General features: G+C 46.9%; 3 protein-coding genes across 3 annotated transcripts; 1 reads left to right on the forward strand and 2 right to left on the reverse strand.

Annotated features, from left to right (window-relative positions):
• Positions 1-1,732: 1,732 nt before the first annotated feature.
• Positions 1,733-3,416, reverse strand: MYCFIDRAFT_211622 (uncharacterized protein). The gene has a single exon (XM_007929617.1). It carries the CDS (start codon positions 2,520-2,522, stop codon positions 2,253-2,255), a length of 270 nt encoding a protein of 89 aa, XP_007927808.1. The 5' UTR covers positions 2,523-3,416; the 3' UTR covers positions 1,733-2,252.
• Positions 1,736-3,416, reverse strand: MYCFIDRAFT_183103 (uncharacterized protein). The gene has a single exon (XM_007929618.1). It carries the CDS (start codon positions 2,967-2,969, stop codon positions 2,724-2,726), a length of 246 nt encoding a protein of 81 aa, XP_007927809.1. The 5' UTR covers positions 2,970-3,416; the 3' UTR covers positions 1,736-2,723.
• A 7,049-nt stretch (positions 3,417-10,465) lies between these two features.
• On the forward strand, positions 10,466-13,576 carry MYCFIDRAFT_215688 (uncharacterized protein; the record flags this gene model as incomplete). Its single annotated transcript, XM_007929619.1, has 4 exons — positions 10,466-10,578; positions 11,034-11,302; positions 11,367-11,466; positions 11,543-13,576. The coding sequence occupies 4 exons, from the start codon at positions 10,466-10,468 to the stop codon at positions 13,479-13,481; spliced, it is 2,421 nt and encodes an 806-aa protein (XP_007927810.1). The 3' UTR covers positions 13,482-13,576.
• Between the last annotated feature and the right edge of the window lie 1,145 nt (positions 13,577-14,721).

The raw sequence follows: 14,721 nt of genomic DNA on the forward strand, positions 1-14,721 counted from the left end.
TCAGCGGAGACAAGAAGTTGAGATGAGTCCAGAAAAAAAATACTTGTGTCCTTCCACAGACGGGACGACTCCCATCTCAGCCGTGGCTATTTCACGAAAAACGATGATCGGACCTGGCCCCGTTACGGAGTGCGCCAAGAACGATCCTTTCAATCACGTGTGCTCTTACGTGTGCAAGGAGGATGTCGTGTTTCCAGCCTTTCTTGCGTTCGTCAAGGAAAACGGAAAATTGTACTCGCCGAGAGCTGGAACTACCAAGAAGCAAGAATCACGAAATCCTCCTTGCATCCATCAATGGTATAATCACAGACCGGCCAAGTTGTCCCCAATGCTGCACGACATGCACGAACAAATCCCACCATGCATACTATACGATGATATCTGGATTGACGACTGATCCTCTTGGGGACCTAGTAACCTCTATCTCAGCGAACACCTGGTATACAGATCCTTCCCTCATCTTTACCATCTTCCAACATCGACAAATTCGTCTCTCATCTTCAATACCACATCTGTACCTACATGTAAATCACCACTCCCACGTCCCTCGATATATACCTAACTGAAACCTCTCCCACAAAATCCAACGGCTCTCCCAAAGTCCACCTCCATTCTTCCCCGTCAAGCTTCCAGCCTTTCCAACCATTCCATTCATCACCAAAACTCCTTCACATCCAAAGACAAGACTTATACCCTCTCTTACGCCCCCTCTTACTATTAATATCTCTCGTCTAAGCCCAAACATCCTATAAACGCAACCGTATACACACTACTCGACCGTCTACCTACCTCCTTCCCTCCTCCTTTAAAAAATCCTCTATATAATAATAGAAAAAAAATTCGAAAAAGCTACCTAGCGAAGATAATCGAGTTCGTTCACTAATATATATAATAGGAAGACGAAAAAAACAAACAAAAAAAGTTCTAAAATTTTTCATTTAAATCCTCGAGCTTGCCGAGCACTGTCTTTAATTCCTCTTTTTTTTCCTTCTCAACTTTTTGTAGGAGGACTGGTTAGTGAGATGCGCGAGGTGAAGACTACTAGAACACAGTTTCTTTTTTTTTCTTAGGGAGTTGGTTCTACCTTACGATAATGCCAGACGGGATCAGTTCCAAGCCCCCCCAACTGCTATCCCAACAAGCCTCATCAGTGATCCAATGTTTCCTAGCACACCTTCCTCAGAAACAGTGACCGTGACGAACGACATCAGGGCTTGAATTTTGTTCCTGCCATGCCATGCCATGCCAAGACTAGGAACAGGAACAGGAACAAATGTTTCGGAATGTTAGTAGTCATGAAACGGTGCCTGGTGGACGATCACGTTCCTTCCTGCACTTTCGGGAGACTACTGGAGGCATGAGTCGGAGAATGCTAGACACGGTAGGCTAGGTTAGGGTCAGGTGAATCGAGGCTGGGGCGCCAATTAAGACCTTTGAATTGTCGAAAAAGAAAAAGAAATTCGGCGTGCTAGATCGATCGATCAGGCCTGACGGGACCAACTATAGAGAGAGAGGTTGGGAGAATCCTCGAGTGAGTGCGCGCTGATTCAGCTTCAGCGTTTCAGAGGCGAGGGCGCGCGCTCGGGCTTCCATATATCACGATGTGAGGGCTTGGGGAGATTGGGTTTATCAGCGTCACTGTGATTGTTGGGCGACGCAGTACAGGATTATTAAGATGTTCGGGGAGTCCGACGACAGATGATAAGGAATTGCGAGAGGCGTCGGAGTGAGTGTTCAGGGGCAGAATGAATGACTGCGTGAAATGCTTTTGCAGCTCATCATCAGAAGCGATTGGCATTCGAGGGCAAATTGCTCTTCTCCGACCTCCCATCGAGCGGCAAATATAATGTCCTTTCACAGATGCGTCGCCGTACAGTAGGTGCATGCTGTCGGCGTTCATTCATGTCAAATGCAACACCACAATCTCCGACAGTCCATTTATGCAGACGCAGCTTCGCAACGTGGGCATGCTGGGACAACATATTCCCATGAAAAGCAATGCTCGCTCCAATCCAGCACAGCGGTATCCAGTGAAGAGGCAGCGGTGTAGGTTGTACAACCTTCTTGCGGATTGAATGGACACCGCTCTCGACCAATCAATGCGGTGGCGGTCATCGTTCAGCTACTCTTTGGGAGTGTTGCCATGTCGAGGAGAAGCTCGGGAGCAGCCAGCTCTGCGAGTCTTATTTTGAAACTGCGATACCCCGGCTTGACATTCAAATGTGAGGTCAGGTGTCTAGGATCAAGCAGATTCATTTTGGGCGAACGTTGCGATGAATCGTGGTGGCATATGGAAGCAGGAAATGGCGCAATGGTGTTAAAAGCGCACGCGGCCACTGATGAAAGTGGTCTCGCCCTTTCCGTCGTCTTGATATCAGGTCTCGAATCGTGGACCAGTAATATCCCTGGACAAGGATCGGTGATGCCCTGATCTTGTTTATGTACTGGGTATCACAAGCAATGTTGGAGTTTTGTCGGTAGAAGTGGGCGCCGTCAAGACGCATCTCAGATGAAGTCCGCATTGAGTTCTGATGACCGAACTGGTGCCAGCCATCTTCTGTGCTTCTCAGTCGAGCAAGCGTGTTTCCAGGCTTTCAGGTAATAATGGCCACATCATGTCTGGGATGACAGTGGTGTGCCATTTGGAAGAAAAGCTGCATGGGCCAACTTTTCGAGTTGGAAGAATTACAGGCCTAGCAAGCCATGCTGAACGCTAACTGGGCTCATGCGAGTGTTGAGAGTGGATCCGAGTCGTGGTAGCGTGGACAGGATGTGCTGTCGCCAAGGTTGCGTGAGGATGGGCAATGGCAATATACTTTCATCAATGTGAGACGAAGCGCTTGGAGAAGCTTGCGCGTGGTGTTCCCGCTGGAACGGGTTGCCTCTTCCCAGCCGGTGATTCTGTGGGCCATATCTTTGATTGCATTGTGGTGGGTGTTCTGGAAGGCAGGCATGCAAGTGGAGTGCATGTCTTTGCGGCGTTTGCGCTGACTGCACGATTCGTTGCCACGCTTGCTCGTGATTCAGTTGTCGGAGAGAGTCGGAGTCTGCCTTGGGATGAACGCCATAGCAACAGAGTCACGCGCCGCTATCCTTCGACCAGAGGAAGGTGGTCGGCGTGCTGTGGTGTTGAAAGCAAGCTCACAGAGAGCTGCTCAGCGAGGCGCAGCAGTAGTGAGGTGTGCAGAGTGCAGTGCCAGTTTCAGGTATTCTCCGAAAGTCACTTGATCAAACAGGTGCCGCAGCTGTTTCACGGTAGCACAGACATCGAAGTGGAAAGAACATCTACTGGATTGGGACAAAGCTGCGTTGATCGGGTAGCGGCGCGCAGGGCAGTCCATCAATTGCGGAAAGTGTTATGAGTAGCGGTCATAGTGAATAGCCGATTCGATTTTCCACGCGCCTGACTCGCATTCTCCCCGGCTGTAGCAGTGAATGTCAGTGGAACTGGTAGGCAGGCGTAGAGATGTAGAATCACGGTGCGTTTAATTTCCGGGCTTATGAACACCGTGTACACCTTATGAACATACACGAGATACAGATTAATTAGCAGGTAGATCCGGTTATTATAGCGTATCCTATATAAAATAAAACAATAAAGGAAATAAGAATATAGAGCGTAAATAGTGACAATCTTAGTATACAAACAGCCCTGCTAGCTACTAGTTGTTCTACTAGCTGTTCTACTAACTATTGCTATCGGTAGTAAGGTCGATAACGTTGCTATCGTCGTCTATATTGTCTATATTGCCGCCGCTATTACGAGTGTATTCGAAGTCGCCTTATAGCTTAAATACTTCCTTTAGAATATCCTATAGATCTACGTAACTATCGTCTATAAGCTTACTATCGTCTAGGTTATACTTAATGCGTAGATTCTAGTAGATAAAGACTAACTTCTCGAGCACTTCGTAGCTTAATCTATTACGCTTAAGGCTTTAAATAAAGCTAAAGGCAGACTAGTTGCGCTTAGTAGTACCGGTTATTAGACAAAGAGACAAGGCTAGTATATAGAGGTTAGTAAGCTTAGGGTACGAGTCTCGGAAGTTATTAGCCTACTATAGCAACGGTGTCCGGCTCTTTCTAGCTGCCTATACAACGGGGTTACTAAATAGACCTTGTCGGCTTCTAAGTATAAAGATATCGTTTAGAAGTTGTCTAGCGCGTATATTAATCTCATCTCTTAACTCGTTATAGTCTAGATAGGTAGCGGATATACGTTGCTACTTAGTATAGTACTCGATAAGGAAGGGGGTAAGGGATTTAACTTCGTCGTTATTAATTAGTATAAACTGCTTCTCGGGGTCGGAGCGCTCGGAAACATTAGCTAGATAGGCAATTAGCATAATAGGCTAATAACTAATAGCGTTGTCAGTCCGCTAGAGGGTTCTATAGTTGAAGAACTTATAGTGCCTCCTACCGCCTTTCTATATATATCTCTATCTCCTTGTTTAAGACGAGATTTAGAGCCTTGTCGATTATAGCATTTATAAGCTAGCGCTAGTTGCTATATACGTATAATAGCTTTGGTCTATCTAACTCTAAGGCAATAGTAACCTTTAGGAATAGCTCTATTAAGTCGCAATAGCTAAGGGAAGTTAGTTAGTACGCAAAACTCGGCTTTAGCACTTACCCTCGTAGATTACGCTAGAACGAGCCTTCTTCGAAGATATTATATATCTCTAGCTAACTCTGCCGCTACGCATTAGTCGATCTATAGAAGAGGCGTTGTTTATAGTTAGCTCGGAGGTCTTCAATCTAGTATTTATTAATAAGCACGCTTCGAGCGTAGTATAGGTCGGCTTGCTAGCGGACACCTCTAGGGACCTAGAAATGCCGTACTTTGCCTTTTAATATGTCTAGCAGTATCTTAAAAGGCAGCTGTATATACTTGAAGTATTCTACGATAGATTTAGCGTCGTTAGTAATCGTTCTAAGCCTTGTAATGCTAGTTGTTACTAAATAAAGGTCCCTAACTAGAAGCTAAGTAAAATAGGAGGCATATCCTAATCGGATTAGCGTCGGATACTACCGTACGCACTAAGTCTTATTAGCGCTTATCTATTAGTTAGTCGGGGCTTGCCGGAGGGACTATTTCTAACCTCCAATCTTTGAAACATACCTCTTCCGTAGCCGCCTTTATTACTAATATATTATTAGCAACTATACCGACTACCTTGCCTACCGGAAACTAGTCGATAATCTCGAGAAGGCCTTTAGTATAATAAGAGGTATTACTCCTTGTCGCGCTAGTAAGCTCGGACTTTATAAACTACGCCGCTCGAGGCGTAACTACGAGATAATTAACGACTAAACGATGCGCTCGATCCGACTACCTATCCGATACGATATAGAGCCGCGCACTTCTATTAACCTCTACTATTATCTCGCGATGTAGCCGCGTATAGAGGCGAGGCAGGTACACGTATCTAAGCTAATAGCGAGTTAGTAGTTTAAAGGCCGGTCTTATCCTCTTTATCTATCTTATAAAGGCTAGATGCTCTATCGTACTTAATAGACTACTAGAGGCAAACACCTACTTAGTAACTAACTCGTAGAGGGTATCGTACTCGTTAGGAGTTATCTCGTCGACAAAGCCTAACCTTAGTAGTAGCACCTCCTTGCGGGTAGGACGAGGGATTTCCTTAACATTATTATTACCTATAAGCGCTAGAATAGGTTCTAGCGCCTCGGTTTCTACTACTTCTAGTAATAGATAAGGTTGATAAGTCTTCTATAGCGACTCTAGTAAGAACTAATACTTTAATAGGTGTTTAATAACTCTCGAGCGCTTATTCGACGTCTAAGACTTACTACAATAGTTATACTTAGCAATAGTATAGAATTTGCTATTCGAGCGGTCTCTTATTACCTTACGCTAGCAAGGGTCTTCTATACGCTTCCGCTTACTAAATATATAACGAGTTAGAGTAGTTGTTAGTAGACTACTAAGGGCAGTAAGCAGCGATTGCTAGCTCGAGGCGTTATCGGATATAGTAAAAACGATAGAGTATTTAGTAGTAGATTAAAGCTAAAGGGATTAATAAAAGAGGAGGAAACTAATAGTCTATCTATACGTATTCTACTACAAAATTGCCTATATTATATGCCTTCTAGTACGGTCTTATTTGTCCGCAATCGCTATAGTCTTACCGCCGAGTTCTCGTCGGTATTCGTAATTTCCCTATAGTAGATTAGGTCTATATCTAATAGGCTCTATTGCCTTTCTATAACTATTACTTTTATATATAGTATTGCTTACAAACGCTATTATAATACGAAAAGTCGCGAGCAGGCGCGTTAGCAATATAGTATAGATAAGGGTATAAAGAAATCTCTATAGCGCTAGTGTATCGACTAAGGGTACTAGCTAGCTACTAAGCACTAAAGCGACCAAACTAGCTATTCTAAGCTATTATAACTACATTCGGTTATTCACATTTATGTTTATAAGACCGGCGCTAATATAGGTCGTATACACCGTAATATCACCGTGTACACGAACCTTGTGATGTTGTGTCTAACATCGCTAGGCAGGCGGCTTTGGGAGTGGCAAAGCATTGCTGGTTGGCGGAGCGAAAGCCGATGGCGCTCGATCGTGTTCAGCATCGCATGCAGGAAGTCGCAACAGGAACAAATTTATCAGTGCCTGACTAGCTAGATTCTGGCAAGACGTCACCTGGCAGCAGGCATGGGGAGGCGACGGCTTCCAGCACCCGTGATGAACACTGGCGCTGCCGGGAGGCTGAGGTGAGATGTGATTTCATGCGTGTCGACCAGATCGACACTGAAGATTGCTGTTGCGTGCGGACAGCCGTTACGTTGGCTTAGGATGTCGCTGCCGCGTGGAGTGAGTAGTAGACGGCTTCTTCGCTGCGTCTAGACGGCAAAGGTGAAACGTTCGCCTAGCGGTACCTTACATGTGCCTCAGGCCTACGGTAGGATCGACGCTCCTGCAAGCAGAGAGACCTGTCACCGTCACCGTCACCCACGAGCGCCGTGGCCGTGTTGCTTCTCGGCGTCGGCTGCGCTGCGCTGCGCTGCGCTGCGTCGACTCGCAGGCGCAGCAACACAGAGCCTAGAGGATCGACGTGCAGAGCGACGATATCAGGACGAAGCTTGTACTGTATTCTACAGGCATCCCTTGCCGCGGCACTCTTCCGGATCCGCGCACCCGGCCTGCCTCACAAAATTATCGGCCTGGCCTAACGACTCTCGGACTCTGAGATGAGGTGCTTGCATGCATGCGAGTTGATACGGAACAGCACTTCACAGCACGGCACAGCACGGCACAGCACGGCACAGCACGGCTCTTAGAGATGTAGAATCACGGTGCGTTTAATTTCCGGGCTTATGAACACCGTATACACCTTATGAATATATACGAGACACAGATTAATTAGCAGGTGGATCCGGTTATTATAGCGTATCCTATATAAAATGAAACAATAAAGGAAATAAGAATATAGAGCGTAAATAGTAACAATCTTAGTATACAAACAGCCCTACTAGCTACTAGTTGTTCTACTAGCTATTCTACTAACTATTACTGTCGGCAGTAAGGTCGACAACGTTGCTATCGTCGTCTATATTATCTATATTGCCGCCGCTATTACGAGTGTATTCGAAGTCGCCTTATAGCTTAAATACTTCCTTTAGAATGTCCTATAGATCTACGTAACTATCGTCTATAAGCTTGCTGTCGTCTAGGTTATACTTAATGCGTAGATTCTAGTAGATAAAGACTAACTTCTCGAGCACTTCGTAGCTTAATCTATTGCGCTTAAGGCTTTAAATAAAGCTAAAGGCAGACTAGTTGCGCTTAGCAGTACCGGTTGTTAGACAAAGAGACAAGGCTAGTATATAGAGGTTAGTAAGCTTAGGGTACGAGTCTCGGAAGTTATTAGCCTACTATAGTAACGGTATCCGGCTCTTTCTAGCTGCCTATATAACGGGGTTACTAAATAGACCTTGTCGGCTTCTAAGCATAAAGATATCGTTTAGAAGTTGTCTAGCGCGTATATTAATCTCATCTCTTAACTCGTTATAGTCTAGACAGGTAGCGGATATGCGTTGCTGCTTAGTATAGTACTCGATAAGGAAGGGGGTAAGGGATTTAACTTCGTCGTTATCAATTAGTATAAACTGCTTCTCGGGGTCGGAGCGCTCGGAAACATCAGCTAGATAGGCAATTAGCATAATAGGCTAATAACTAATAGCGTTATTAGTCCGCTAGAGGGTTCTATAGTTAAAGAACTTATAGTGCCTCCTACCGCCTTTTTATATATATCTCTATCTCCTTGTTTAAGACGAGATTTAGAGCCTTATCGATTATAGTATTTATAAGCCAGCGCTAGTTGCTATATACGTGTAATAGCTTTAGTCTGTCTAACTCTAAGGCAATAGTGACCTTTAGGAATAGCTCTATTAAGTCGCAATAGCTAAGGGAAGTTAGTTAGTACGTAAAACTCGGCTTTAGCACTTACCCTCGTAGATTACGCTAGAACGAGCCTTCTTCGAAGATATTATATATCTCTAGCTAACTCTGCCGCTACGCATTAGTCGATCTATAGAAGAGGCGTTATTTATAGTTAGCTCGGAGGTCTTCAATCTAGTATTTATTAATAAGCACGCTTCGAGCGTAGTATAGGTCGGCTTACTAGCGGACACCTCTAGGGACCTAGAAATGCCGTACTTTGCCTTTTAATATATCTAGCAGTATCTTAAAAGGCAGCTGTATATACTTGAAGTATTCTACGATAGATTTAGCGTCGTTAGTAATCGTTCTAAGCCTTATAATGCTAGTTGTTACTAAATGAAGGTCCCTAACTAGAAGCTAAGTAAAATAGGAGGCACATCCTAATCGGATTAGCGTCGGATGCTGCCGTACGCACTAAGTCTTATTAGCGCTTATCTATTGGTTAGTCGGGGCTTGCCGGAGGGACTATTTCTAACCTCTAATCTTCGAAACATACCTCTTCCGTAGCCGCCTTTATTACTAATACATTATTAGTAACTATACCGACTACCTTGCCTACCGGAAACTGGTCGATAATCTCGAGAAGGCCTTTAGTATAATAAGAGGCATTACTCCTTGTCGCGCTAGTAAGCTCGGACTTTATAAACTACGCCGCTCGAGGCGTAACTACGAGATAATTAACGACTAAACGATACGCTCGATCCGACTACCTATCCGATACGATATAGAGCCGCGTACTTCTATTAACCTCTACTATTATCTCGCGATATAGCCGCGTATAGAGGCGAGGTAGGTATACGTATCTAAGCTAATAGCGAGTTAGTAGTTTAAAGGCCGGTCTTATCCTCTTTATCTATCTTATAAAGGCTAGATACTCTATCGTACTTAATAGACTGCTAGAGGCAAATACCTACTTAGTAACTAACTTGTAGAGGGCATCGTGCTCGTTAGGAGTTATCTCGTCGATAAAGCCTAACCTTAGTAGTAGCACCTCCTTATAGGTAGGACGAGGGATTTCCTCAATATTATTATTACCTATAAGCGCTAGAACAGGTTCTAGCGCCTCGGTTTCTACTACTTCTAGCAATAGATAAGGTTAATAAGTCTTCTATAGCGACTCTAGCAAGAACTAATACTTTAACAGGTGTTTAATAACTCTCGAGCGCTTATTCGACGTCTAAGACTTACTATAATAGTTACACTTAGTAATAGTATAGAATTTGCTATTCGAGCGGTCTCTTATTACCTTACGCTAGTAAGGGTCTTCTATACGCTTCCGCTTGCTAAATATATAACGAGTTAGAGTAGTTGTTAGTAGACTACTAAGGGTAGCAAGCAGCGATTGCTAGCTCGAGGCGTTATCGGATATAGTAAAAACGATAGAGTATTTAGTAGTAGATTAAAGCTAAAGGGATTAATAAAAGAGGAGGAAACTAATAGTCTATCTATACGTATTCTACTGCAAAATTGCCTATATTATATGCCTTCTAGTACGGTCTCATTTGTCCGCAATCGCTATAGTCTTACCGCCGAGTTCTCGTCGGTATTCGTAATTTCCCTATAGTAGATTAGGTCTATATCTAATAGGCTCTATTGCCTTTCTATAACTATTACTTTTATATATAGTATTGCTTATAAACGCTATTATAATACGAAAAGTCGCGAGCAGGCGCGTTAGTAATATAGTATAGATAAGGGTATAAAGAAATCTCTGCAGCGCTAGTATATCGACTAAGGGCACTAGCTAGCTACTAAGCACTAAAGCGACTAAACTAGCTATTCTAAGCTATTATAACTACATTCGGTTATTTATATTTATGTTCATAAGACCGGCGCCAATATAGGTCGTATATACCGTAATATCACCGTATACACGAACCTTGTGATGTTGTGTCTAACATCGCTAACGGCTCTTCACACGGCGGCTCTCCGTAGAAAGGCAAGATTGCGGTGGAGACGGGCTGTCGGACTGCAGCAGGCGGAGGCATGGTGATTGATTACGAGCGCATCGCCGTCCCGTTGGCTGCCTGCCGCTGGGCCGTCACTTTCCAACTGAGCGCGCGCCTGCGTACAGCGAGTAAGGGCCAGTACTCAGTAAGGTGAGCGCAGCGCGGGAAGAGGCGGCAGGGATGCTGTTCACCCCCTAGGCCAAAGCGGGAGGTAGCGTCTTATCATCTGAAACGCCTGCGCTTGAAACCGTTGCACCTGCTCGCACCGCACCTCTCGCACCTCGCACCTCTGCTGCTGCTGGAAGCTTTATGCTATCGCATTCGGCAGCCGCCTCATCACGCTTCTGCCTTCGCAGTCTATTCACTTCACTCCGCTCCAGCACCACCACCTATTTGCCCTATTTGCCCTATTTGCCCTCGTTGCCCTCTTTCCCCCCAGAGGCCGGTCCTCTCCCCATCTCCGACGACTAGAGCAGCCGCTCGTCTTCTACATTCGTTCTGTTCCTGCAGCCCGGCTTCGCACGTCTGCCCCAATTCCCCGCGCGCGCATACAATACCTTCTTGATACACGCACGGCCTGGCTGCCGCTGCACCTCTGTCCGAAGCCGCGCACATCACCCACCCTCTGCTATACCTGCGTTTGAAGTAGACGCACGTCTGCTGCTCTGCTCCGTCGCGCCCTCCCAACCCACCGCATCCTGCGACGTCCGCTGCCGCGCCTCGTCCTCCATCATCGCCATGTATCCCAACCACCACCCCGCCATGCCTCCGCCTCACGCGCGATCCGTCGCTCCAGAGACCTTCCTCCTGGACCAGGAGCAGCAGTCGAGCCTTCCGCAAGACTCGGTCGTCGCGCTGCAGCAGGTTGACAATCGTATGTAGACACCATGCGCGCCTAATCGTGGCACGCAGCCGACCATTGGCTGACCGGAGCATAGTCAAGTACTTCCTCATCTCTGCGCCCGTGGACTGGAGTCAGGACCAGTATATTCGACGATTTCTGCTGCCAACCGGCGAATATGTATCCTGTGTATTATGGTGCGTCTGCAATGCGCCGAGCTGCGCTGCGCTGCGCCGCGCGTTTGCTGCCCGCCGAAACATGCGCTGACTGCAGCAGGAACAATCTCTTCCACATCTCGGGCACAGATATTGTGCGATGCTTGTCGTTCCGATTTCAGGCATTTGGCCGACCCGTGAAGAATACCAAAAAATTCGAGGAGGGCATCTTCTCCGATCTACGAAATCTCAAGTCGGGCACCGATGCCTCGCTGGAAGAGCCCAAGAGCCCGTTCTTGGACTTCCTCTACAAAAACAACTGCATCCGAACGCAGAAGAAGCAGAAGGTCTTCTACTGGTATAGTGTACCACACGACCGACTCTTCTTGGATGCGCTCGAACGCGATCTCAAGCGTGAGAAAATGGGCCAGGAAGCAACGACCGTTGCGGTCAGCGAGCCGGCCCTCTCCTTTGAATTCGACTCTTCTCAATCGCTTTTCGAGCAGCTCACCAAGGCTCAGCAAAACAATCAGTCCAGCTTTGCCCAGCCGCCTTCAATGCCTCCATCGCACTCCACATCACCTGTTCTGCGCGCCACCGACTCAATGCCACCGCCGTCAATCATCCCACAACAGCAGATGCCGCCAACTTCCATGCCACAGCACACGTCTCAGCCCAGTATGCAACCAGACATGCACCAACTTCCAGAGTCAATGACACACGTACCAACCTTCAATCAGATGGCCATGCCGCCAATGCCTTCTCAGATCCAGAAGACGCGCGAACAATCACTCGGGCCAGTGTTTGACCGTAGCGGTGTTCCCATCTCGCAAGTCGGCAACAGGCACAGCTCCATGCCAGCCTATATGGAGTACTCACCTGCGCCTTCATTTGTTTCTTCGCATTTTGAGGACTACAGCCAGCGCGGCATTTCCTTCGAACCTCTGACGCCACCTCAGCACACCGTCGGCATGCCCTCCGAGCCCACTTACATCGCCAATGAGGATACTGGTCTCTATGCAGCCATTCCTGATGTCGGTCTACAGCAACCCTTCAACCCGCTCATGTCTGTGCCGCCAAATCTTGCTGGCACCAGCTACCCATCGATGAACCGCAATTATCACCAGCCACAGCAGGTCTACTCAGTGCTTGAAGGCTCGCCGACCTACAAGCAGAGACGTCGACGCTCTTCTTTGACAGGCACAGCTGTCACAACGGCAGTGACATCAGCGGGCGGCGGCGGTGTCGCGACTCATGCGCATGCCGTTCACCGGCCAAGCGATTTACGCCGCTCCATGTCTACGTCGGTTGCCCCACAATCCATCCCAGAAGGGCAAGAAGTGTCGTACAATGACTCGCCTTCCAGCATGCATGCAACGCACAATGGACCTCTGATGGGCGACCACAAAGAACTGCTCGACTTGTCTCGACAAAGCACGCCGTCCCATGTCGTTGAAGGTGCCATCGATGAGAGCAGAGCCCACCAACATCCGATGCACATGGGTCACGCGCCTACGGGCGACTACAACAACTACAATGCGAGCCCGAACCAGGACTATTCCCATGGCCTTCAACATCATGCAGTACATCGCACCGCTAATGGCGTCTTCCGCCGCGCTCGGTCCGCCACTGTCAGCGAACTAGGTCCCTATCCTCAGAAGAGCCACTCCTGCCCGATTCCCATGTGCGGCCGACTGTTCAAGAGATTAGAGCACCTCAAGCGCCATGTCCGAACGCACACCCAGGAACGCCCATACTTGTGCACGCTTTGCAACAAAGCCTTCTCAAGATCCGATAACCTTGCTCAGCATCGTCGGACTCACGAGACCAGCGCCGACGGCTCCGCACCATCCGAAGAGGAAATGGAAGAAGCGCAAGACGCCATGGTCGAGGAGCAGGAACCCGGCGCTGACCCTATTGACGACGCGTCTTACCAGGTTATCGCAATGACGACCGGGTCGGATATGCCTTCTATGCCGACTCACGTCCCAATGGGCATGGTCTCACACACCGACATGGGTCCACCGCAAATGGTTACGGCCGGAGATTATCATTGAAACGATTACACCATCACCCCAACGACAAAAAGTTCATTCTGATTCACTTCAACAGCATCGTTAGCTGCATTGCATGGCACCCGTTTTTTATTCTGGTTTTCGTTTCGACAGCTCTCACGTTGTGTGTGTGTGTGTGTGTGTGTGTGTGTGTGTGGGGCAGGCTTTGCGCCGCAGAGGAGCGCGGTCACGACTGTACGATGATGCAAGTCTTTTATTTCCATTTCACTTTTACAATACGTCTCTGGCACGATGGCGGAACGGTCGAGTTTGACTTTTTTTTTCAAACATGCGAATGTGGATACACTACCAAGGCGGTGACAGGACGGGAGCTTGCCGATTGCGAGGTTCAGAAGAAAGCCTGTTTCCTTCGTCACAGCATGGCGAAGCAGGGGTTGTGGAAGGGAGTTTCTTCCCTTGCCAGGAGAAGCTACTATTCTTGGGGATGGGATGGGGTGGGGGTGTAAGGAAAGAAAGGGATGGGAATCATGGGATCTTATGTTGTTGTTGGTGTTGTTGTTGAAGAATAGGAGAGGAAGTGAGATGGGATTTTTTTGTTTTCTTGAAGAAGAAGAAGAAGAAGATAAATTCCTATTTTTCTTTTCTGCTGTTAACGGCAAAATTTACGGTGAGGTCTGTCTTGATCCTCCTTTTTTTTTTCCCCTATTTCATGGTAGCTTTTATATATAGAACTCGCGAGTCGCAATGCGAGATGCGATCGCAGATGCATTTTCCGGTTAAAATTTTTATCTTGGCTGTAGCCTGTAGAATATTGTTCGGTCGACGTCCCTACTATCCGCTTCCCGCGAAATTACTAACGCCGAAGCCGAAGACTACGTACTTGCCGATCGAGGGATAGGAAGTAGGGGTGTCGTTAGTAACACTTTGTTAGTAGATAGCAACGTTATTATCATACTAACAGTTAGTAACTGTTAATAGTTAGTATCCTTGCCTTAGGCTCTAGTATAGACCTTATATTATTATAGCTAGAAGTAATTAAATACCTCGAATGCTGCTATAGTGTGTCTCCTACCTATTCGGATACCTATCCCTCTATAGATCTACCTCTTACGACTAGACTAAGCTCGAATACGTATAGTTTAGCGTAGAAGGCGCTTCTATAGATCGTCCGAGAGGTCGTTACTAGGGATACTATATCGCTTAGAGTAACCTAGCAACTATAGGGTTATATTCGAAGGTATTCGTACTAATATTGTCTAATTAGCCTAAAAACTAAATAGTT

The sequence above is a fragment of the Pseudocercospora fijiensis genome, assembly GCF_000340215.1.
Source record: "Pseudocercospora fijiensis CIRAD86 unplaced genomic scaffold MYCFIscaffold_5, whole genome shotgun sequence".
NCBI classification, from domain to species: Eukaryota; Fungi; Ascomycota; class Dothideomycetes; order Mycosphaerellales; family Mycosphaerellaceae; genus Pseudocercospora; species Pseudocercospora fijiensis.